Below are 25,605 nucleotides of genomic sequence, written 5' to 3' on the forward strand. Positions count from 1 at the left end.
TGGAAGAGCAGGCTCTGCCATGTTATGTTTCTTATTATGCTTGGACTGGCAAGTGAAAACACAGCAAAGAAGTCAAAGATGAGGCCCTAAAAAAATTTCTCCTGCAACCTCATTTTATATTTTTATTATTTTATTTTTTCATATCCCTACTATACTTACAGAGGCTTAAATAGTAGTCTGTGACATTTTCCTATCAATAAATGTCAGTTTTGCTACTCTTATTCCCACATACCATAGTATTGATCTAATCTACAAGCAAGCCCTGAAAGCTTTTATTTTGAAGTGCTAGAGATCCAGCTTTGGATAGGTTTTAAGATTTACACAGTGCGATTCAAGTAAAGTCTCCTTTTCTTCTGCATGAACAGAGAAATCTGTGCCATAGCATGAAAAGCCACCAAAGATAAAAAGTGAAAATTACAGCGTGGCAACACAAGAATCAAACTCTTCACGAACAGACAAACTACATCGCAGATCTAACCACACGGCTCAACTAGAAAACGGATTCTAGTGAAGTCAGCTTAAAGATACTAAACCACACAAGTTGCCACTGACATATTGAAAACATTTTTTTTTGCCTTTTTTTATTACAATTTTTGGATTATGATTTTTCACATTGTATTGAGTCACGTCTACGTTAGATAAATATCACAATTCCTACACCAGTGAAACAGGCTGACTTTTTAACACCCTGCATCATATGAGCTCTGGAATTACAACACAGCTGACCCTTTTATCTCAACAGTAACCATTAGGGATGCACCCAATCACCTTTTTTTCCATTATACCATGTCCTAATTTAACACCGTTGGTGGTTAGGTGTAAATAAGATGCATTCCTCACTGTGAGAAACAGAGTGGGACTGTATAAGACAACATTGGTCTTGACTCAGACACTGCTTTCCAAACCTGGTAAAATAAAAAGTAACAAATAAATACATCAATTTTACCGACTTTAAAGAGAAAAAAACAAATACAAAGTTTAGAAATCGTATTCATCTTAATCATCGAATTCATTTGCACTAGTTTAATCTCACTTCAGTGTAGGCAGCTGTTATTTACGGTCATGTATAGTAGTGTAGTTTCACCTTTCCTCCACTCAGTCTGAGTGCACTTTATTTTACTGTTCCTCACACACACACACACACGTTTACATGGAGTGGAGAGAGGATACGAATGAAGTGAAAAATATTAAAAGAGCTGGCAACAACACTTAATGTTACCACAAGTGCAGTAAACACAAAACATAAAAACACTGAGAGAGACCAAGAGAAAGAAAGCATCACTGCAGTTTTTCAGTTGACCACAGTTTGCAGGTTATCTTCAAATTTTGGCAAACATAGCCATGAAATCTATTGACATAACTAGCGTGAAAACCCCCCAAACTGCTGAGATTTTCCTGTTAGCTTCTTCGATGCTACTTTAGCTCTCTCCTTGCACCTGATTCACTGCTGCTGATATATGGCATAGTAACTTAGATCATATTGCTGTCATTGATGGTTGAGTCAGGTTTTGACGTCAGGATTTTCCTGATATTCTATCCAAACATTAAATTAGTTCATCTGTGATTACGGTTTTATCTTTTTTTCTGCAGTGACAAGCAAAGCAACAAACGTTAGTGTCTACATCACTTCACACTGTAAGGAAAAAATACTTATCTGCGAGACAAATCACACACAGAGAGAGGCTTCAAACATAAGTCAGTGTCTACATAAACTATGGAAGTTTTAACAGAGTTGAGAACCACTTACAGTTCTGATGTCACAAACTGTCACAAGTGGCTTTAGATTATTCTCAGAGCTGGCTTCACTTCCTGTCCATGTTGTCCTGGAATGACAAACAGAACAGCACGTTATTATCTAGGGGGTCAGTAAACAACCTATATACAAAACACACACATATGTGGTACATCTTTAGGTAGTGTATAAAACAAATACGCTATTATGTTGTTATTACACTGGCAAATATTAATAATAAACATATTTCTATCATAATGTTACACTGATGTTCAGGTCACAGCTTCTGAGTAATGTGTGAGTGAATCTGTGAGCAAAACAAACCGGGATGTTGCAGAAATACGGTTCATTGACACAAAAAAAAGCCTGATTAAATTCAGCCGAAAATGTGAGTTAATCTGTGTGAATGATTATCAATACATTTTGGAGAAAAATCCCTAAAAAATGATATTATCAGCCCAACCGTGCAACATCATAAACACACACACAGACTGGACAGCTGATAGAAACAGGTGCTGAGGTTCAGCCTGGCAGCTGAGCACAGCTTGCAGCATATGCCTGAGCCCCTCATGTCTGGACCAAAATGTTTGTAGCTTACCTGCATCCTTCCCCAAACCTTCTGTGGTGTTGTATTACAGAGGAAATTCTGATTTTTAAGCTACTGCATTGTAGCTCGAGAGAAAAACATGGACTCGTAGGAATAAGAGCACAATTATCATATTAAACTGTTTGGATATTCGTATAAGTCTACCAGCAACAATTCATAACACTGTCTATTCACTTATTTATAACTAGCTAAATTTGGAATATTTTGATTATTTACTAAAAATATATAGATGTGGATGGGTTCCGCTGCACTCCTAAAAACACCAGTGTCCCTTCTCTTAAATTGTTTGTTCCTGTTTGCTTTCTCTTATGTGATTAAAATAAATACATTTTATTTTGAAATCCAATGTAAAAACACCATAGAGGATAAAGTAAATATTCTTATATATTTAAACAGCTCAAGCATAATTTATTTCCCAGCAATAAACAGGCTGTGCTCCAATGTTGCACTGTATTCCTAAAACACAACACCAGTAGTAAATTCATTTTGTAACTCAAGTTAACTGATTGTAATTGCATGCTCTCTCTCCTCCCATGCAGGCGGATGACATTTTTTTGTCAGCATCCCTGCCTTTATTAAGGACAGATGACAGTAGAAGACAGTAATTAATGGCTGCCCAAGTTAATAGCCATCCTGAGCGTTTTGGCAGTCTCCATAGAGACCGAGGAGCTGCGCAGAGCTCACCTGAAGCTGTCCACTCTCTGACCAATCGCCTTTGCTGTCACAGAGAACAGTCTGCCAGGGGCCGCGCCACAGGGGCCGGGACACACTAACCTTTACCCTGGAAATATTGTTCTGCTTTCCTTTGTTATCCATTCATGTAACACGGCATTAATGAGCATGCTACACTCATATTCATATTGCCGGTACTCTTCTCCCCCTTTTGTGTCGTGTGAATCAAACATGCAAAAATCACACGACAAATTCATTTACCAGAAAATTCCCTTTTATTCATCTGTCACTTGTCTTGGTTTGTGGAAGAAAAAAAAAAGGTTTCGAGCAACTGGTTTTGAGGGCGTCTTGTAATCTGCAATCAAATGAGGGGTGAAGCAGGCAAATAAATCTGAAGGAAACAATATAGTGAAAGCAGAACCTTATTCCCACACTGGACCCGAAAATAACTCTCCTTATCATTCAGCTGCGAGCTCGGGTGCACAGTCAGTTTACAGCCCCTCTGTACCCAGCACAGGGTATTTCAATGTGTGTTCACAAATACTGAGCCGTCAGATGAAAGAGAGGGCCGCTCCACTCAGGGATGGGAGTCCTCGCACTGAATGCATGAGTGACTGATTACTTTCTTACCAGTTGAACCTCGGCTCTCTACAAAGAAGAGCCTTACCCAAGCCTGAAGAGGCCAAACTAGTAACAAGGGCTTTCTAAATTATACAAAATCACAGATTGGTGTGTTAAGCATCTTGCGTCATTACAATGCATACAGCTGCTCTTCCTCAAATTTCAAGCTATTTTTTTAAAATCCCCCTTGCCAACTCAATTTATTCAGTTTCAGTACGGAGCAGGAAAGTACAGTCTTTCTCATTTGTAGACGGAGGCGTGGGGGACACACTTAGGTCGTTCCCATCAGAAACAGCAGAAGGTTGAACGTCTGTATGTAATAGCCGTGTCAAACAGCAGGCCCTGGAAAAGTTGCAAAGAAAGTTCATCCTGAGTTTTTCCTTTTTTCTTCTTTTTTTTGGGAAACCTGGGTCAGCATTTGCGAAGGTCCATTTCTGCATAAGTGAGCACACAAACCCCAGTGCCTGTTCAAATAGTCTGCAGCTCTCTCTCAGGCAGCTCATGACAACAGCCCAGCAGCAGCACTGTTTGATCTCCAATGTTTTCCTTAATCTGGGTTGTCAAGGTTCGCTTGTTGGAGGCTGTTTACTTTACTTCTCCTACAAAAAAGTGTTTTTTTCCCCTCAGACAATGACTAATCCAAAGACCAAGAAGGAGGGAGCACTGCCAGCAATAGTTGTTAAAGCTGCAGTTTCCCTTTTGTAAAATTTCAGATTTTAGTTGTCAGCTGCAATCTTACTGTATGAAACATTAGGGCAAGACTTTATTTATTTATATTTATTTACTTTAGTTATTAAAAAAAACTATAATAATTTTTGGCACTATTTTAATTCTGCCTAATATTAAAAATTAATACAGTCTGAGTGTATCAGATAATTTGTTTATTAGTTATCCACTGTATTTGTAAATAGTGCTTATTTGCCTGTAAGACCCCTTTTAAAAATACACTTTAAAATAATTTTAAGAAAATGTTTTAACGTGTTTGCAATAGGTGAGCTTAAATGCTACTGTGCTGTACAACATTCCTTTGCACAAATAATAATGTTACTGTCTATTAGTTTAAAAAAAAGTTTAACTACACTATTGCAACAACTTGATCTGCAAATATTAAATTAACAAACAAAACAATCTCCATTTTCCGTACAGTGATCGCAGCTCCAGCCAATTTACATTTATGAAAATGTTCAACTGTAACCCACAGCACATCTTATTCAACACAACCATTGTCTCACATCCTGTGCAAACCACTATAAAAGTTGAAATATATAACGTTTAACACTTTCAAAGCGCTATTTTACGTTACCACAGCCATAATTAGGAATTAACTCCGTAATTCCTTTGTGTTAATGAAACGTTACGAAATGAATATCCGCTTTTACTTGTGTTGGGTACACAGCCTTACCGCTGAGCAGGGAAGCCACACCGAAAGAACACGCTTGAATAACGCAACTGATGGACAGCTAAATAAAAGTAATGATAACTTTCAAAGTTGAGGGCTTGCTACACTTCTGACTTCCTCCGGTCTTTCTGAGTTTGGAGCACAGCTAACACGTGGGGGAAAAGCTCCATCCCTGGTTTCACTCCAAAGAAATCACGGCACTCAAAACTTCCCCTTCACCGTGTAAAGTTTAACAAAAAAAACAACTTTTACAGCGCATCCTTAATATGTAGCGTAGTAATTACGGTCTGTTAGCGGCCATTGCTAAGCAGCACGTTATAAACATGTAGCATTCATTTTGAAAATACTTTTTGGACGAGAGGTGCATTTCCCCCCGGGGTCTCACGAGTAGCCTCAACTAAGTTAGAAACCCAACTTTTCCCAAAAAAGAAAAAGAACAAAAAAGCAGAGGGTAAATATAGAGTCGTAAAGATATTCTTGTAAAAGCCGCTCGGTACAGCTGCATTAAAACGGCGCTACCTATCGCCCTACGTTATAATAATACAGGTGTATATTTATTTCGCTATTTGTAACAATTCGGCAAACAGCAAGACAAAACCGAGACAAACTCGGTGCGAGTATCCGAGTGCAGCTGCAGCAGCCGCAGCAGGTATCTAGACACGAAACAGCAAAGCTAACGTTAACATTAGAATAGTAGTGAAACTTACCAGAACGGAAAAAAACGCTTTACAGCAGCTAACAGGGCGCACGCGGAGGGTACCGATTCGCTAGTATGAGATAACGAAGCCGTGCACGCGAGCTTGTGTACCGAGAATGCGTGCAACAACAAATCACACAGTAAACAGTGAATATTACTCCGCCCGGGAGGTGGAGGGGGGGAACTAACTAAGTAACTTAAAAGATAATCTTACCGAGGGCGTCGAAATAAAGCGAAATGTGGAGTTTCACACTCGCTGCCTGCCAGTCTTTCTCGCAGGAAAAGGCACGAGCTCCTTGCTTAATGTTCTTATTAGATTTTAACACGCTGTGAAAAGAAGGAGGAAAAAAAAGGAAGAATCGCTGATTTGGATGTTGTTGTTTTGATCTTCCAAATCCGTGACGTCATATCCACCTGAGGTAAACAACGTTCATTGCATTGCAGATCCTAACATCATAGTCACAAGTACATTTCAGTAGCACTTAGTAGCACTTAGTAGGTCCTTTCTATGGGGAAATGTAATGATATGCATTAGTTTTAGCTGAAAATGTGACAGGAGAGAGGGGGCTGTCAGAAAAGCTAAAATCTCTAAGCTCACTAATTATAACTGAGGCTGAATGAACTTCTATTATTTCAGAAAAACTCTCCTGTCTTTTTTTAAAATTATTATTTTACTATTATTTTTTCTGATCTATGGTTCATCATAACTCTTCCAAAGCCTCACTTAATAAAAAAGAGATAAATGCTTTGACATACTCATCATACATGTTTTAATCTCCAGCTTTGAGGAATTTTAAGCATTGATGGTGGTGGTGGGCAGTACAGACAGTATAGATAATCAAAGTCCAGGTTCTTTTCAGTATGGGCTGCATATCATTTTCTAACATGTAAGCCAGCTCCTCTGGATGTTTTAAAGGGAATGTCAGCACACCTACATTTCAGCAAAGTTGTTTCACTGTTTGGAGTAACTGTTCTGGTTTAAAAGTTTTGCTCACTCTTACACAAAAGCAATTATACAAATGCAACCACAACTCAAATGCCCTGGAGAAGAGACTGGGAAGGTTTAAGTGTCCAGTTAACGCTGGACACTTAACGCTGAGGGCAGCATTAATGTGCCCTCAGAAAATACTCTGAATTTCTTTGATTCATTCCTCTTTTTTGGCCTTGATCAATATTGGAGAAGCACAGCTCACTTCACTGTAAAGGACATTGCATTTATCATGGCCGCATCAGAGCTGAGCGCTGCTGATGGACCTCTGATGAGAGACTGTTTCTTAGTAGAGAGCGCCACCCTCTGGTAGCACACTGTCATGAGACGAATTACTCTAATATTTCCACTGAACAAACACTCGCATTTTGAGGTTATTGATATTTGACTTCATATAATCAATCCCCCTAACAAAACATGCACAATTTCATATCCACAAGCTTCTCTGATATTCATAATCCATTAATATATGCTTTTTTGTTTTGTTATTTAAGTCTTGGCATAAACTTTGTAAGTTTGAAGCATCCCATTGCACTGGTATTTAAAATAATATAGCATTTAAACCTTTAATATACCATTACTAATGATGATAAAGATTTTTATATATGTTTTTTGCCTGGTAAGTTTTCCTGCGATTCACCAACTGGAGTCTGGTGTCTGTCACTGAGCGTAATACATATACTGCTCACTGACTTGGCACCAAACACTGATTATTCCACACAAATAAAAACACTGTGTCATGATCCTAATAATATTTCTGTGTTGCCTGCAGGAGGCTGCTGTCTACAGTTCTGCACCTAAATGTCAGATTTCTTATTTCTTATGTTACTGAGAGACTGTCAGGCGATCTTCTGCCCTGCTGCAGTTACCTCTGACACCATCAGCAGTGCACCAAAAGTCACAGTGAGCTGACATTGTCCCTGTTACTTCATAGTGACAGTAACAAACAGTAAAATACAGCATTACCAACTACTTCCTGTTGTCTCTTGAAATGCTTCACATAAACTAGGTCTGTAAAGGCTTTAAACATTAAAAAAGAAAAACAAACAGGTTTCATTTTTAAAATAAAAGAGTTAAAGAGAGTAAAATAAGATCCCAATTTTGTTTGTGTTTTGTGTTTAGTTTTTTTTAAATAAACTGTATCAGTAAAGTGTACAAGTGCAAGTTATAGAAAAAAGATGATGTTCTAAAAATGCTTTGTTTACAGTGTATGTATTATAGCATGTAGCTCGTGGGTGTTGTATAAATTTACAGCCCTTCAAGGCCAGAGCACAAGACAGCTGTCCTTTGAGCAGTTTATTTCAATTCATTTTAATTCAGTTTCATTTGTATAGAACCAAATCACGGAGGCAGAGACACTACAATGATAGAGAGAAAACCCCAACAATCAGATGACCCCCTATGAGCAAGCAATTGGAAGAATCTCTTTTAAACAGGAAAAAAACAACAGCAGAACTAGGCTCAGGGAAGGGCAACCATCTGCCATGACGGTTGGGGATGAGGGGAAGAAAGCAGGACTAACTACATGATTTATCAAAAAGGAAAGCTTTAAGCCTAATCTTAAAAGCAGAGAGGGTGTCTCCTGAATCCAAACTAGCAGGATTTATGTGTTTAACTATAATGTCGGGACCTTCCTCTAAAACCAAAGTGTTCACAACTGAAGAAATAAAAACAATTAAATGCAGGCAAATGGCCAAAACCAAAGATAAGATTTCACACAAGCGAGCATACGTCTCTGTGGTGCGCTACCTGTTGTAGCCTATAAGCATTCACAGACAGATCAGTCACTGTGGGCCCTAAAATGAAGAGCCTCCTGTGAGCCTACACTGCATTTCAGTTCAAATACTAAACTGTCAGACTCAAACTTTGACACCCAAAACACGCACATCTGGCTTTTGAATGTGTCTGCACTCTCGTTGTGATGCAACTACATGATCACCACAAAATTCCTATAGGAGTTGCACTTTACTCTGAGTTGTATTTTCTGCAGCTTTTCATTTGATTAACCTAAGGTTGTAAACATGATTGTCTGGTGTAATTAAAGATAAAAATCCAAATGTCTATAAAGTCTTATGGCGTTAATCTAACACACAATCCCAGCTTTCTATTCCTTCATGGGCTTGATCTGCATGTCAATACTGTATCTATGAGCTCAGCAGAGCCCAGCAGCCATGTGCCTGTGTCGGAATTTATTATCCTGTTTTGTTGGTGTCATGCTGGCGATGTGTCGTGCGGATTAAGGCCCCGACTTGATGGAGTGTAGTTACAAATTAATTGAGGATCACTATCAGTTACGTAACAGCCTCTCTACACATATGCGTGCACACAACAAAGTAATTAGCTTTCTGTTAATTAGGTAATTAAGCAAATGAATAGGAGCTCCTCTTGATTTCAAACGGGAGGGGCAGATGGCTTTCATACGGTGTTTTTCCCCTTGCTGCCGTGGGCTGTAGCACTGAAAGTGTGATGAAAGGAAGAGGACTTGAGGAGGAAGTGTACAGATAATGACCTATAAAGAACTGTTAAATGAATAAAAGGAAGAAGAAGAAGCAGGGGTTAGGTTACCAAAGACTGCCTCTGAAAATATGAATGGCAAGACTGCACAGGCCTTATATGTTTCCAAATTTTGTGAGCCAGAAAGTTAGTAAGATAATGCTCTGTTAAAATGACATATATATACACACACATGACATTACTATATACGGGGTGGGCCATTTATATGGATACACCGTAATAACATGGGAATGGTTGGTGATATTAAAGTCCTGTTTGTGGCACATTAGTATATGTGAGGGGGCAAACTCCTCAAGATGGGTGGTGACCATGGTGGCCATTTAGAAGTCGGCCATCTTGGATACAACTTTTGTTTCTTCAATAGGAAGAGGGTCATGTGACACATCATTCAGTGTTGGATTTGCCAAAATGTGGACGCAAGAAAACTGTCACTAATGAAGAAACATCAGTGGCTGTCCTAGCTTCATTCAGCAAGAGCCCACAGCGTAGCACTCGCCGCATGTCACTGGAGAGTGGCATTAGTCGAACATCCCTTCGGTGGATATTAGCTACTCACAAATGGCACCCTTACAAACTCCAGCTACTGCAGCATCTCAACGAGGATGACCCAGATCGGCGCACAGAATTTGCAGGATGGGCAAAACAAAAATTGGAACAGGACCCTCAGTTCACGCAGAAGATTTTGTTCAGTGATGAGGCAAACTTTTATGTGAATGGTGAAGTTAACAAACAAAACCACCGCTATTGGTCTGACACTAACCCACATTGGATGGATCCCTCCAAGACTGTTGGAACAACAAAAGTGATGGTTTGGTGTGGTATGTGGGGTACAACGATAGTGGGTCCATTCTTCATCAGTGGAAACCTCAAGGCCACTGGATATTTGAAATTGCTACATGATGATGTGTTTCACTCTTTATGCACTGAAGCTGGCACGTTCCCTGAGTTTTTCCAGCAACATGGTGCACCACCACATTATGGGTGCCAGGTCCGAGCATTCCTAGATGAACAGTTTCCTGGAAAGTGGATTGGTCATCGTGGGCCAGTTGAATGGCCCCCAATGTCTCCCGATCTGACCCCCTTAGACTTTTATCTTTGGGGTCATCTGAAGGCAACTGTCTATGGTGTGAAGATACGAGATGTGCAGCACCTGAAACTACAGATACTGGATGCCTGTGCTGGCATTTCTCCTGCGGTGTTGCTATCAGTGTGTGAAGAGTGGGAGAAGAGGGTTGCATTGACAATCCAACACAATGGGCAGCACATTGAACACATTTTATAAGTGGTGAGAAACTTGTAAATAACTCATGAAAGAATAAAGTTACGTTGCAACCAAGCACACCATTGTTTTTCTTGTGACACTACCAATAAGTTTGATGTGTCACATGGCCCTCTTCACTTTGGGATGACCTTCTGAGGAGATAAAGTTACCAACCAGCAACCAGCTTGAAAATCACATGTTAAAACACATGTTTCTAGGCATGCATTTCTTTGATTCCATTACATGTGATGCCTTTTTCCCTCAAGCTGTTTAGCCATCTTGCATTCTGTTTAAATCTGACCTTTGAGTATTTATTTTCTGCCTGTCTGTCAAAGCACTTTGTATTTTTTTATGGTGCTATATTAACAATGCATAGTTTTCTTTACTTTATCCGGCACCATATTTTACAAAGTGAAGATGATGATGCATTAAGTAAGACTAAGTGACTGAAAACTAAAACACATCAGGAAACTGTTTACTGAAACCACACATTAAGAGAGACCAATGCTGTTTTCCCCCTGACTTCCCTTTAAAATGCTTCCTCTTTTTGCAAGTGTAAGTCACCGCCTGCTGGTCATTTAAAAGAATGCAGATTTAAGGCACTGCACAGGCTTCAGTTTTAACCATTCATAGTTACGTATCGTCTTGACACATCTTGCCATGTTGTACTTGAACTCTATTTAAATTCTATTTAAACTGTTAAAGCTAACCTAAACAATGTTGCATTTGGAATATACAGCCGTCCTCTTTCAGGGTCACTGGGGTGCTGGAGCCTATCCCAGCTGTCATAGGGCGAGAGGCGCTGCATGGACTGTTGTTCATTTACAGTCCATATTAATTGGAAACATATCACACATCTTTGCCAAACACATGCAATCATGAACCCACAAAAGCTTCCTTTCAGCTCTTTTAATGCCAGTGTGATAACAAAGACATTTGGTGTGACTGTTACCAGAGGAAGTGCTAACAAGCAGTCTTCTTGTCAGTAATTCACATTTTAGCAGGAAAATAACAACACTTATTATACACTCTCCAGTCACTTTCTTAGGTACACTAGTTTAACCGTTTAATGCAAATGTCTAATCAGCCAATCACATGGCGTCAACTCAGTACATTTAACCATGTCGGTACGGTCAAGATCCAAAATGGGGAAGAAAGGTGAGTCGAGTGATTTTGAACAAAGCATGGTTGTTGGTGCCAGACGGGCTGATCCGAGAATTGCTGATTGACTGGCGTTTTCCAGTTTGTGGGTATTTTGATAGGAAGACAACAGTAGGGCAAAATAATCTGTTATAGACCAAGGTATGCAGAAGAATCTCTGATTATATAAAACAGTACCCTAAAACAGATGGGCTGCAGCAGCCGAAGACCAGACCAGGTGACAGTCCTGTCAGGAAGCCTACAGTTTACACAAGCTCAATAAAATTGAACAATAGCAGGTTGGAAAAATATTGCATGATCTGATGAGTCTAAACTTCTGCTGTGACATGTGCATGTTTACAATTTGATGTAAACGGTGTGAGAGCATGGATCCATCCTGCCTTGTATAACTAATTTAGGTTTGTGGTGGTGGTGCAACGGTGAGGGGGATATCTTCTTGGCACACTTTGGGCACCTTAGTACCAACTGAGCATTGTTGCTGACCATGTCCATCCCTTTATGTCCACACTGGGCCAATGGTCAGCTACAAACAACTGTATAAACCATTTCAACTGGCTGCTCATAACAGGCACGATCAGTAGGAAAACAGACAGTATGTAACTTAACTAAATCTAGGAATGGATCTGTGCACGGCCAGGAGCTGCACAGGGGCTATTTACATCATATCTTGGGTATTAGACATGTTCAGAGCCCCAAAATCCTAATTTCACAGTCGCTCGCTCCAGCTTGTTGTACAGTGCTCACTAAAGACCGGAGAAATGTTGCAGTGTTTATTGCCAAAACATTTCATACACATATTTAGACTGAGGGGGTCAGTGAACTTACAAGGAACTTTGCAGCAACTACTTGTGTTGTGAATGAGGTCATTTTAGATGGGTTGAGCCTTTCTGGTCTCTGAGAAAGTTTACTGAAAGCTCCACGAGGTACATTACAAAGATTATATGTGGTAATGATCCTTTGCATCCTTTAGCCTCTTGTGATTTTGAGGCCTGCATCTTATTTCCAAACAGCAACAGCAAGTTGTTCTCTTCAGATTAAACTTTCACATCTAATTAACGCCAGTATTAATGTTACCAGTAGCAAACTTGCTTCATGGAAGCTCTAAAAATTCATGACTGAAAAGCTGAGGTTATCAGTCATATAATCACCACCAGTCAGTATTTAAAATCAGGTCTTACGATTACAAGGTGTGTGAGGACCAAAATCAATGCCCTGCCAGAATGAATTAGCACAAAGTGGCTGAGGATATGCAAAAGCTTTTAATACACCGAGACATTCCCCATGAAATAACATTAATTTCCTTTAACGGGCCTGTTATTGATGTTTGTATTGTGCAAAATGAAACGCCGGTGATGAGCACTTCATTTTCGGCTCAATTTTATTTACTTTGCCCGGATCGCTGCACAATATGTTTACAAAGGACAAATTCTCCTCTCGTAACCATCAACCCGTCCAAAGTTGAACTATAAAAGTGGTGCTGACATACCAGAAGCGTTTCAGTAACTGAAGCCCTACACTGCAATAAAACCACGGCACGGGAACAGGGTTAGTGAAGGAAACCGATTTGAGACGCAGAAAAAAAGGTTTGTGACAAAAAATTAAAAATACAAATAAAAATGTATGACTGGGACAGAATTATGACCTACAGTATAAGAGTAATTTTTTTTCATCGATGTCGTGACAACTGAAACTTGTCATATCTGCTGTTTTTTTGCTTAATCATATTTTTTCCTTTTACAAACATTGCTAAATCTGGGAAAAGCAGGACCTTCAGTAACATTCTTCTAAGCCAATAATCCAGCCCCCTTTCCCTCTGTGTGTGTGTGTGTGTGTTTTAATGGACACAGTCCAAGTAAGCAAACTACTAGATTTATTGGTAGGAGAAACAAGTAGAGACAAACACCAAAGAGCCGAGCACAAAAATGTGCCATGTATCTCCCCCAAACAATCTATGTCTCCGTTTAAGAGAGCGGGGCGGGGGTGGGGTCTTTCAACGTGCATATTGAAAGAAATGTCCAACAGGGTGTGGAGAGGAGCGTTGTTAGAGGCACCTTACAGGATAACGCTGTTAAAAAAAAAAAGAAAAGAAAATCACAAGCCAAATATGCAGGCTCTGAATGTCACATCTGTGCTATATGACAGCTTTATAACTAGATAACATCATAATGGGAACTGGCAGCTATGTGCAATATCTTTGAAATGTTACCCTGATTTCAGTTTGATGTACACTTGATGAAGATTCAAGAAACCAATTGGGACATCCACCTCCATCCAAGTGGCAAATGTCCAGCTGAATACAAACGACACCTTCACCATTAAGATACAAGCTCCTTAAATGGCAGGAAAGTGCTTTGGCACCGAAAAAGCAGACTTGATTAAAACACGACATGAATGCATACGTCTAACATACACAACAGCTGAAACTAGCTAGGTTAAGTAGCTGCTACCTCTACCAGGAATAAAATTGCGAGGTCCACAGTCTGTGCACATGACGGGACCATGGTGGCAGTGCAGTTCAGTGTAGCAGGAAAGGCAAAAAAATCGACGTGAAGTAACGAACTCGGGGTGAGATTTACGCTGGATAAACATTCTCTCGAGAGTTTCGAGCTGTTAGGACCCACATTTAAATGAAACAAGGCATCAGTCATTAAAAGTTATAAAAATAGATTAATAACATTTCCTTGTTGAGAGCAAAATAATATCCTCGATTAGGTTGTGGACAGCGCCTTCACGCCAAGGCAGGATCAGAGTTCAGGTAAAAAAAAAAAAAAAAAAAAAAAAAAAAAAGGGGGGTGGGGCGGCAGTAGAATCTAATGTCTTGAGCGTCCTCCCTCAAAGGCATGATGCTCCATGTGAGCTGAAAGACACACAAATTTAGATCACTACACACGCAGGAAACAGAACTCAGCTACAACTTATACACTGTCACTTAAATAGTGGAGCTCATTACATTTTTGGCTACAAATATGTAACAGGCAGAGACAAAAAGAGCCCATCTCAATGTGTTATGTGAAGCAAGTAAGAAGGCATATGGGGGGAATTTGCTGCCTGATCAGCCTACAGCCATGCACCCTTCTTAAATCATTCTGTGACATGCTTACATGTTCTGGTTAGGTCCTTCAAGTATGCACAGTTTACTCTTATTCTCTCATCTACCTCATACCATAAAGAGAGTACCTGCTTCCCTCTTTAAACCTTTAGCGTGAATTCAAAAGTACAAGTGAAACAAAAAACAGGCATACTTACACTTATAAAAAACAGCTTTAAAAGATATGTACGGGAGCAGCTCATAAACTTTCCCCAAGATATTTGCTTCATTAGCGAGAGATGCATCGCTATTCCACACCTGTACAACATCTTCCCGATCCCGGACGCTAACGCTGACGCCAACCACCTCATCATCTGTCAAAAAGAGAAGCGATGTTAACAGTAAATCCACTTATGCGATTTACTTTTTTTTTTTTTTTAAGAACTAAACAAACCTGAGGCGCAGTAATCTGCAAACTGCTCTCCAATAGTAGCGAGTAACAATTCTTTCCAAACTGCAGACTGAAACAGGAAAAAGGCAGAAAAGCTCATGAATGATTCAGATTTGTTTACATGATGGCAGCAGATAATCAGAGGGCGGCACATACAGTGTTTTCTTTTGGTATTTTCATCTTCCATACGCCTCCCTTTGCATTACTCTCTTCTTCCCTGTTGTGTAAAAGATTAAAACACGTTACTGTGCAGCCTATTAAATAACAGGGCTTTTTAAAATCAAGATCAGGGAGTATTATACAGCAGCTGCTGCATGAGAGATTTTTCATTTGCTCATCTCTACACACCCGTGAATACTGGAATATTGACAGTTACAGACTCACCACAGCGGCCTCCGCTCTCCGCGCATTAAGTGATAGCTACATCTCAAAGGCAGGGCTGTGACTGGAGGGATGTTGTTGTATACACTCCAGAACATCTGCAAACAGAGAGAAGCAGCTCAATAATGGCTGCTCTTGTATTGGAGTTTTGTGGCTGGCACAGAAATGGACATTTGATCATGATATACATGGAAGGACTTTTTAATGTCAGTGTTCTCTGCTAGACAAGCTAAGTCGTATTTAAATCGAAACTGGCTTTAAACAAAGTATCTAATACAAAATTTATTCACTACAGCTATCAGCAGAATGATGAAACAACTGTTATGACCTAATGTCCAAAACATCTCTGTCGATTTAAAGCATTAGTAGCATTTTACATTTTCGTGCATCTAAAAAGAGGACTGGTTACAGAAAGGGAAACCAGTGAGTCCAGTAGGTTCCAGTGTAGATCTGGGAGGAAAGCGGAGGCAGGGCCTTGGAGAGCCACGTGCCTACATGCCAATGACTGGATGGCACAGTTGTGTTGTGGTCAGCAGTGTCGCATCAAAGCAACAAGACCCTGGGTTTAAATCCACCAGCACGCTGAGATCTGTGGAGTCTCCCTGTTCTCTCTGTGCTAGTGCGGGTAGCCCCACAGTTTATGCACATGCATATTGTTGGTGATTTGAATTTGGCCTTAGACTTAATGTGAGCATGAATTGTCATCCTTCTCAATCCGTCTGTGGCCTGTCCAGGGTGCGCTCATTCTGTAACAGCTGGGATGGGCTCCTCCCCCTGTGCAACTTTGAATTTGATAAGTGGAAGGAATTGGATGGATGGTGCATCTATGTTTTGTATTATATAGATATCAGCTGGATTCAGAAACAGACGTGAATTGCAATAGTAACTTCTATCATAAGACGGTGTAGTGAGTCAGTGTGGCTTTCAGTGCATCCGCAGGCCAACGTGAAACACGAGAAACGGGTAAAATGTCAGTGGGACACCAAACAATGTCTGCACCTGGAAGGCAACCCATATCATGACAAGTACAAACTCCCAGAGGGGGAAGAAAAAAAACAAAACAAAAAAGTTGTAGCAGACTCCCACTGCTGGCGACAGCTCTTGGAGAGTAAAACAATAAAATGCTGTCATGTTACGCTTTATTAATGTAAGGCTATGCACTTGCTGTTAAGCTAATGGTGTGGTACAAATATACAGAATATGTGCGTAGTTGTAGGTAGCTGCTTGATACATCTTTGCAAACAAAAAGAAAGATCCCACTTTCAGCATCAAGTGATTAATACATGCGGCTTACAGCGGGATTATACTTCCATATTAAATCTGTGCTGTAGGGTTGTTGTAACTGCAAACCCTTCTGAAACCATTTACCACAACTTATGTGTAGCCTAATATGCACCTCCATAGAAATGTAACTGCATGCTACATCAATGCAGTGCGCAATGCCTGCGATTGGTGCAGCTGACTTCTCTCTTGCATTTCTAGCTACTTTGTTTTTTGGCACAATTTTTATGATTAACTAGAAGCAAATTATCAACTCACGACTAATATTTTGGAGGGAAAGCTGCAGAGCAACCAAGACACACCACACATGGGTATAAATGCTAGCACCAGTGTCAGCACCTGGCACCGGCTCTACACCGATTGAAACATCCCTGGTTCAAGAATCAGAGGAGACACGAACCCGGCCTCAGAGGCTCACAAGTTAGTGTACTCCTAGAACTGGTCTGAAGCCTGGATACATACATCCGGTGTCAAATCAAACATCCATCTGCTGTAGGGACCCCAGCACAAAGTACCTCAGCGTAAAAGCCACAAAGCTGAGTCACAGTGAAGTGTGCTCACATACAGGGATAAATGATTTAGCAGGCATAAATGGAGTGAACATAAATGGACGGTTGCCAGCTGAACAGCAAATCTGTTTTAAGTAACTACGTTTGCTTTTATTGTCCATTTGTTCTCTTTTTTATTTTTCCAATAAGACCGACTTAAATCAGAAAAAGGTTGTAGCTTTTCATTAATTAAAAAAAGGACTGCACCACCTAAAAATCGTAACAAAGGTTGCATTTTATATACTAAAGGTTTCTAAGAAAACCCTGGCCCCTGGTGGTGGAAACTTAAATTTAGCTACCTTTGATTAAAATGAAAAGTGTAAATGCTTAAATATGGTGAGCTGATTTCTTTATAGGCATGTCATTGATAAGAAATACAATAAGCGTCAGGTTATCTGGTACTTTGTGCTTGACAAGGTTCAAAAAGGGGTGACAACGGATTTGTAAAAGTCACATTGGGAACGCTTCCAATTTAGCAAAGAGCCTAAAACATGGCCATCCAGATCTGTTCAAAGAATCCAAGCTGAAGGAGTTTCAGCTCATATTAACAGCATACAGAGTGTTATTGTCATCCTTCTCGCGTCTTCCCAAAATACTCTTTACCATTTTGTTTCAAACAGCAGACACTGTTATTGTGAAATCAACTTCAGACCAAAGGTTAAATGCTAGCAATGTCTAATGTTATATAAATGCTTAAGCTAATGGAATGACATTAACAGTTAAACCTCATATTAGTGTCATGTCAATAAAATATAATACTACCATCATTATTACAGTTGTTATCATCATCATCATTCATACATTACTTTTCCCCCCATTTTTCTTTAGTGTGGTATTAAATTGTGTTCAATAAACAAACACATTGGTATCAACTACTACATTTCTGGTATAGTGACATCCCCATTTCTTTCTTTATATTTTTTTTTCTTAAACTAAAAAATACCTTTCTGCAGTGCTACAAAAACAATTTCTTGCTCTCTTTTTTTAATGACTTCACTGTAATTTACAGTTTATCATTTTATCCATTATACATGGAGCTGCATGATTTCAATATTGATGTTTTGAATGTGTGGACAGAAGAGAAAAAGAAAGAAAGCTCAGAAAATGTGATTCTGGTAACAAATCTAAAATAATTCCAAAAAGTTGGGACGCCAAGTCCTCAGATCTCCCTAAAATGAGACATTTTACAGTTTCATGAAAAATATTAGCTCATTTTTAATTTGATGGCAGCAACAGATCTCAAAGAATATGTAACCAGGGTAATAAAAGTAATTACAAAGTAACTGGTGCTAAAAAGGAACAGCTGGAGGAACATTTTGCAACAGTAACATGACACGACTCTTCAACAGCCGCCCCACCTTCTATCACAGTGATACCTGAAGCAATTACAGATGACAGCGTGTACTAGACCATCATTATTTCAAGGCCTTAGTGACACTATTTTTCAGCTTTAATTAATATTTGATAAAATATACACAAACACATGAATGCACCAAATTTGCCTCATCCAGGAGAAGCCATCTTATTTTATTTACATTACTGTATTTGTGATACTTTATTTTGGCATTTCAAAAGAAATATGATTTTAATATGACATGAAGATACAATGAAACAGTTTATTTTTGGCAGATGTACGCAGTTAAACTATTAAGAACGTTACGATTTCTACAATGGAAACCAATGAAATCATTTTAAAAGACCTGTTTGTTTCCCTTGTGGATATTTGTTATTGTTCATTAATAAGACAAAGACATAAATTTCTTCTGATTACTCCTAACAGATGGAATAATTGATAGAAAACTTGATTACTAAAATAACCAATAGCCGCAGTCCTAATCCAGTCCTTTCACCAACCCAAAATATTTGATAAATAATAAAATGAAAAATGTAGAACGGGACAAAACCCTCTCCCAACACTTGCTAAAGGAAAAGTGGATGCTACACAGTGGTAAACATGACACTGTCGCACCTTATTCTGAGACACGTGGCAGCCATTCAACTTAAACCTAGATACCTTTAAAAACAAAACAAAACAAACAAAAACAACAACACATAAAATTGTAAATTTTCTCAGTTTAAACATTTGACATGTTTTCTATGGTGTCTTGTGAATAAAATGGGGGTTTATGAGATTTACAGTTTATGGCAATCTGCTTTTATTTGCATTTTCCACAGCTTGTGGGGGGACTTTGAGGAATAAATTAGGTCTTAGTTTGACAAGCAATTCCAATTGGATTTCTACAGACATGTTTCAGTCCACCTGCTCTGCCTGCCCAAATTGGGTTTCAAAGTGCCTTTCAAGTCCCTCACTATGCAAAGCACAGCGGCAGATCCAGAGTGACAGACATATTTAGCAGAATCCACGTTGCTACCAACAGAGCCCTGTGGAGGACAACATAGAGGGCAACAGTCTGCAGACAGAAACTGAAATAAATTTATCTGCTGCCACTTTTGGAAGTGGCTTCTAAAGAGGCAAAGCTGGAGGAACCAACCGGAACAAGACAATTTATCAGGCTGTTTCACCAGCATAGCTACATGGACACCAATGCCAACACTGGAACGGCAAATTATGCAGACAGGTTTGTGACGTCTGGCTTTACATTTTGATCTGATCACTTGCAAATATGGAAAAGGCACACTGATTGCAATTCATATAATTCTTCCTCTTTAAATGGGTGGGCTGCCCAGGCATTCTAATATCTGCTATGTATTTGGAGGCTTACTGGCCAGGTTGTTGCTGCGGTAAGACCAGCTTTTTAGCTCTGGAGGTCCAGTGAGCTGCAGGGTTACCAGCCACAGCTTGTAGATGGTGAACAACTGATTCATGTGACACAAAGCCAAACAAACTAACTTGAGTTGCGACTTCATGACTCCTCGTGGTGAACGACAGAGGGACAAGCACACGCTAACAAACTTGCAGTGAAGACAAAACTCAATAGGAAAAATGAGACAACAGCGCAGCAATAATCATAATAATTATATTAATACTGGCAGACACTGATAACACTAATGTGGTAAAAATAGAATCCTTGCTCTCAGTTTAATTTTTTTTTTAATGTGTCAACTTTTCCATCTTCAGTTACACAGAGATCTCATTGTGTCACAGATTGCCTTGCACTGCGTTGCAGAAGTGCTGTTCTGTGGTATCATCGTTAGCACGAGCAACGTAATGCTTTTGTGTATCGCGAGTGTCTCTGTGATTTCAAACGATAAAACCAAACAGTCCGTCCTAAAAATCTAATTTAAGAAACAAATCTGATTCGCCCGAACAAAGCTTCACACCACTGCAGCTGTAATTAATGGCAACGCATTCTGCACGCTGCTTGAATTTCCACACACAAAACTCCAGAATGAGCCCAGCTGTATCACACTTTGTTGCTTTTTCCAGCTGCTTGATTCAAACTCCATTGAACTATACAATCGTAAAGCCTGATTTAGACTTCTGCGGGGAATCTTTGTAGAGCCTTCGATGTCATCTACACAAGCTGCCCCATTCCAATGGTCTCAGCAGCCTCCCTCTGGAAATTTGCAGACATTTATGAGTGCTTATATTGACACTATGATTATTATTCTTTATACTAAGACAATGACTGTTACTTCTCTTACTGAAAAACTGCAGCAAAAAAGTTGCCAGAAATTTAAAAAGGCAACCCACAGCCTTGATCAGGCCAACAGTGGCTGTGGGCTGCGCTGATGTGTATCTTCTATAAGGAGGTACATGTCAGGTTATGCTGTAGGGTTTCAGATGGGTTTGCAGTTATGACTTAAGGCGTAGATTCTTTACTTAAGTGTAAATCATCAATAAGCCTCATACAATAAGTTTAAGAGCACGTTGCACGCTGATATTCCTGATAAAAATAACACAGCGTCTTCTCTTCATTTACAAAAGCCTTCAGAGCATCATATCAAAGCACTGTAACCGACACGAGCATGAGCAGTAGCTACCGTCAGTCACATTAGTGATATTAATAAACAATAAGTTTGCACATACAAGTAAAAAGAAAAAAAAAACTTTAGTATAACACAGACGGCTGAAATGCACTTCATAAAAGCTGTCAGTTAACTTTGCACTGCACTTCTAATGTTTTGCACCCACCGTGGCTCTGACCTGCTCGCTCCCTTACATCACAGAAACTCTTCTCAAATGGCTCTGACTCTTAGCCGAGTCACGCACTTGATCTCTTTGCTCCTAAGATGAAAAAACTCTTTAAGCTGGCGCCAGATCTCACCTGAACAGTTTGCACTGTGTAGATCTTCTTCAAGTTGGACTCACATTCTGCTGCTGTGGTGCCGGGCAGTGACCTGCAGGAACACAGGAAACGACTTAATGTCACACCAAAAACAATGCAGTGTGTTTAACAGGGAAATAATGGTAATATTTAAAAAGCTGACACCAGATATGCTTGATGCAGCCGCTGTTATTATAAAGTACTGCTGAATAAGTTTCACTTGCTTGACTTTATAGACAGACGAAGACTGAGTAACATGTTACAGAGCTTTGTTAGAAAAAGAACATAAAAAAAGGATAAATGAAAACCAAAACAAAAACCGCTAAAATATACGTTGATAACATACAAACGTATATTTTAGCAGGTAACTATTGTATGTGTGTATTGTTTCTATAATCTGGGTGTTTTTCAGTCCTCATTTTTTTATATAAAACTCCTGCCAGCAAATACATAAGCTAAAAGTGTTATTATTAAAATAAATAAATCAACAATAACCAGCAGAGTATCCATGATAAACATGGGATATTCCCATGACCTCATAAAAAAGAAGCCATGCGATGTTTAGGGCTGCATTTAATGACGGCTTAGGACGAAACTGCACCGAGCAAGGGTTCCTATGTAGCAAAGCCTTGCAATAAAAGACGCAGATTAGCTGCACTTAGCCGTTTGTGAAAACAACGAGAGATGAGCCTGGGCTCTTTAAAGGCGTCGAGGTTTTAAAGAAAAGTGCAACAACTATCAGTTTCACCCCAAACCCTCCCTTCTGCGCTCCCCCCTGCTGAGAGAAGCTAATCAAAGTAACTTCTGCTGCACGTCTGAAAGGCTAAAACCTGTCAAGGCGAACTTGTCCTGCGGACTGTGAGTGACTGTCAGGACCCGGGAACACAACAAGGTCGCGTTAGATGCGAACACTTCTCCCGCTATATTTTGCTGCGGGAGGCCTCCGGGAAAGCTGTGGCCTTACAATGATACCCCTCTCCCCACCACCGCTCTTCATCTTTTTTCTCTTTTCTTTCTTTGTTTGTGCTCGTGCCGGGCTCAAAGCTCAAAGACAACGCGGAAGGAGACGCAGTAATATCACTACCTGTCCAGCCAAAACGTCCAAGGCGAGTGCAGAGGCAGCGTCGCCGTGTCTTCTTCTCGGTGTTTCTTTGTGATGTTTTCCAACTCTTTCTCGTCGATGTCTATGTTGTTTTCGGAGGAAACCGTCTGGCCGCTCAGGGCGCCGCGGTCCATCTGGACGTCCGTCTGACCCGCAGGAACCGCCATTTCACCAGGCTTGGAACTAAAGTCGTACGTTATCCCTGTATGAAAGGACTTGATAAAAACACCCGGTTCGCCTTTATCTGCACTTACAGAAACACACTACCGCTTTTCCGCCCACCGACTGCTGACGTCTCTGCGTCACTGGGCAGAAACGTCGCCGTTGGTCCACCCAGGAGATGAGGGGAAAAAGGATGAGAGCTCACTCGGCATCATTTTCGGGTGGCCCAAATATCTAAATAGCAGTCACGGAAGTACAAGGGACATATTAATAATCTAATATTAGTTTGCATCACAGGGGGCAAAATATATTTTTGCGATAATTGTAGAACAGGGACAATTACAATTTTTGTCTACAGGGGACATGGCTATGCTCAGTACATGTATTAAACCTACCTGTTATGATCATTTGAAGTGGGTTGATCAATCAAATACCGATGCTGGCATTCAGGGGCGGATCTACGGGGGGCGGGGGGGCTACTGCCTCCTTTCTGTAGTGCAGGACTGGGGAACTCCAGGCCTCAGGGGCCGGTGTCCTGATGGTTTTAGATATAGAATAGAATAGAATACCTTTATTGTCACTATACCAATGTACAATGACATACAGAGTCTCCTACTCAGTGCAACCATGTGTGGGGGGGTCACCACCAGTGTTGGTCAAGTTACTTGAAAAAAGTAATCAGTAACTAATTACTGATTACTTCCCCCAAAAGGTAATCCCGTTACTTTACTGATTACTTATTTTCAAAAGTAATTAATTACTTAGTTACTTTTTAAAAACACGATTTACAACCTGAATAGGTAATAAAGTGATAGATCTTTCAGCCCAATTCTACTTTTTCTGCATAATCCATCATACAAAATGTAATCAAAGGGAAAAGTCTCATTTTGTAAACTTGTTTTATTAGTTTTAATCTTTTAACTTTATGCATCAAGCAAAAATTAAATTATATGCAACATTCTCTGACTGGAAGAAATTTGTTTAATATTTAAACCTATTTTCTGCACATTCCAGCACATAAAATAAAATATTTTTTGTGTTTACACTCTTTCAAATAAATGCAAGTGAAACACAGCAGAAAATAAATAAAATCAAAGACTAGCGGTCCTGTTGCTCTATTTTCACCTGTAAAGCAGGAGTGGCGTAGGCGGAGGTTTGCCCTGGTGCAGGTGTGCCGCAGCGGTCAGTTGAAGAATCCGTGAGTTTCTCTGTGAATTTCACATTACGTGGTAGCGCACTCGGTGCTTGCTCGGAAGTTTAGGGGTTTTCTTCCCACGCAGTGAGCAGCGGACGCTAATGTTTTTGTCACTTTTTACGGAATCAAACTCAAAGTAAGGTCAGTACTTCCACGCTTTAAACGCTGCATGCTCATACTGTTTCCCGTACTCGACATATTATCCATTGTTGATCTGCACACAGCTGTTGCCACGAACGTCGCACTCGCTTACGTCATTGTCATGAGACACTCTTGCAAGAAAATCACGGTTTTAGTAACGCAGCGTGCTTACGGGAAAGTAACAGTAATCTAATTACCGTTTTTGCAATAGTAATCCCTTACTTTACTCGTTACTCAAAAAAAGTAATCGGATTACAGTAACGCGTTACTTGTTAACATCTCTGGTCACCACACCGGATGATTAGTTTTATTATCAGGCCTCTGGAGAACTTCAAGACATGTTGAGGAGGTCATTTATCCATTTAAATCAGCTGTGTTAGACCAAGGACACATCTAAAACCTGCAGGACGCTGGCCCTTGTCGTCCCCCCCCCCCAAAACAAACACACAACTTTAATGTTCTTAGAATACTTGTAAAAGCTGATTGCTTCTTTTTTTATTATTTTGTTGGCTCCATTTACATATAGGTGATTTTTACACATACTTCACTAAAGATGTATATGCCACCCTGTCTAGACCTCTTGCCCCTCTCCTTCTCCTCCCCCATGTATGATTTTCTAGATCCGGCACTGATGGTATTAGTATCAGATTGGTATTGGATCGATAGAATCGATACTTTGTTTCTATTCTCTAAAGGTGTTTTTATGCTAGCCTTGCAATGTCACATCATGTGGCATGTGCTGTAGCCTACTATGAAAATTTTCGGAACTTGTGTTGACTGTCACGTCTATTTTATTTATAGCCTACGGCACATTTAAACAACAGAAGTGCTTCAGAGACAGGCACATTTACATTCTAGGTCTCCAAAAAAAAACCAGTTTAAAAACAAAACCTATATTTATTTTTATATATTAGCTAATTATTGTAGAAAGACAAAGACACAGTAATTTAGTGGTCATTAAAATATGTTAAGAATGTGCAAATTGATGATGATTTGTCTCATAAATCATAATCTGCTCTTCCTTACATAGGCTGCATTCATAGGTTAAAAGTATCAGTATTGGTATCAACAACACTGGCGCTGTATGTACTTGGTGTCGTCTCAATACCAAAATTTGCACACAACTAATGTTCATTTCCAGTTCCATATTTTTGTTGTTGGATTTTTCTACAATAGCTTTGCATGATTCACATTCCAAAATACAGCTTCCCACTTCATCGAAAACAAACCTTTCCACTCATTTATAACCCAGCCCTCTCCTTGAGCCAACTCTTTTTCTGATTGGCTGCCCCTCACAAACAGAACATTTGAATCTGGCTTCAGTGCTCACAGTCAAAACTGTGTGCTTGAGATATATTAAGGACTTCACTACTCATTGGTATCATACAGAGCCAAGAGTAGGAAAATAAATCTGTCTAAAAGGCTGATTGTGCAG

At 39.8% G+C, this 25,605-nt stretch overlaps 2 protein-coding genes across 13 annotated transcripts in view; both read right to left on the bottom strand.

Annotated features, from left to right (window-relative positions):
• foxp1b (forkhead box P1b) overlaps window positions 1–6,240 on the bottom strand; it is a 158,335-nt gene extending 152,095 nt beyond the window's left edge. For 7 of the 12 annotated variants that reach the window (XM_082532099.1, XM_082532088.1, XM_082532080.1 and 4 more), the window contains exons 1-2: window positions 5,739–5,887; window positions 1,748–1,823 (exon numbers count right to left, since the gene is read on the bottom strand). The gene's annotated coding sequence lies outside the window, so the exon portion shown is untranslated. Of the gene's footprint in view, window positions 1–1,747; window positions 1,824–5,034; window positions 5,711–5,738; window positions 5,897–5,942 lie in introns of those variants that run through there. The other 5 variants (XM_082532091.1, XM_082532093.1, XM_082532090.1 and 2 more) reach the window with 5 other exon arrangements.
• A 6,772-nt stretch (window positions 6,241–13,012) lies between these two features.
• LOC309706612 (eukaryotic translation initiation factor 4E type 3-like) lies at window positions 13,013–23,068 on the bottom strand. The gene is made up of 7 exons (XM_082533310.1): window positions 22,655–23,068; window positions 21,571–21,643; window positions 15,516–15,610; window positions 15,288–15,348; window positions 15,135–15,201; window positions 14,899–15,054; window positions 13,013–14,509 (listed from the first exon to the last, which is right to left on the bottom strand). Exons 1-7 carry the CDS (start codon window positions 22,837–22,839, stop codon window positions 14,463–14,465), a joined length of 684 nt encoding a protein of 227 aa, XP_082389436.1. The 5' UTR covers window positions 22,840–23,068; the 3' UTR covers window positions 13,013–14,462.
• Between the last annotated feature and the right edge of the window lie 2,537 nt (window positions 23,069–25,605).

The sequence above is a fragment of the Aulonocara stuartgranti genome (genome assembly GCF_965226115.1).
Source record: "Aulonocara stuartgranti genome assembly, chromosome: 5".
NCBI lineage: Eukaryota > Metazoa > Chordata > Actinopteri > Cichliformes > Cichlidae > Aulonocara > Aulonocara stuartgranti.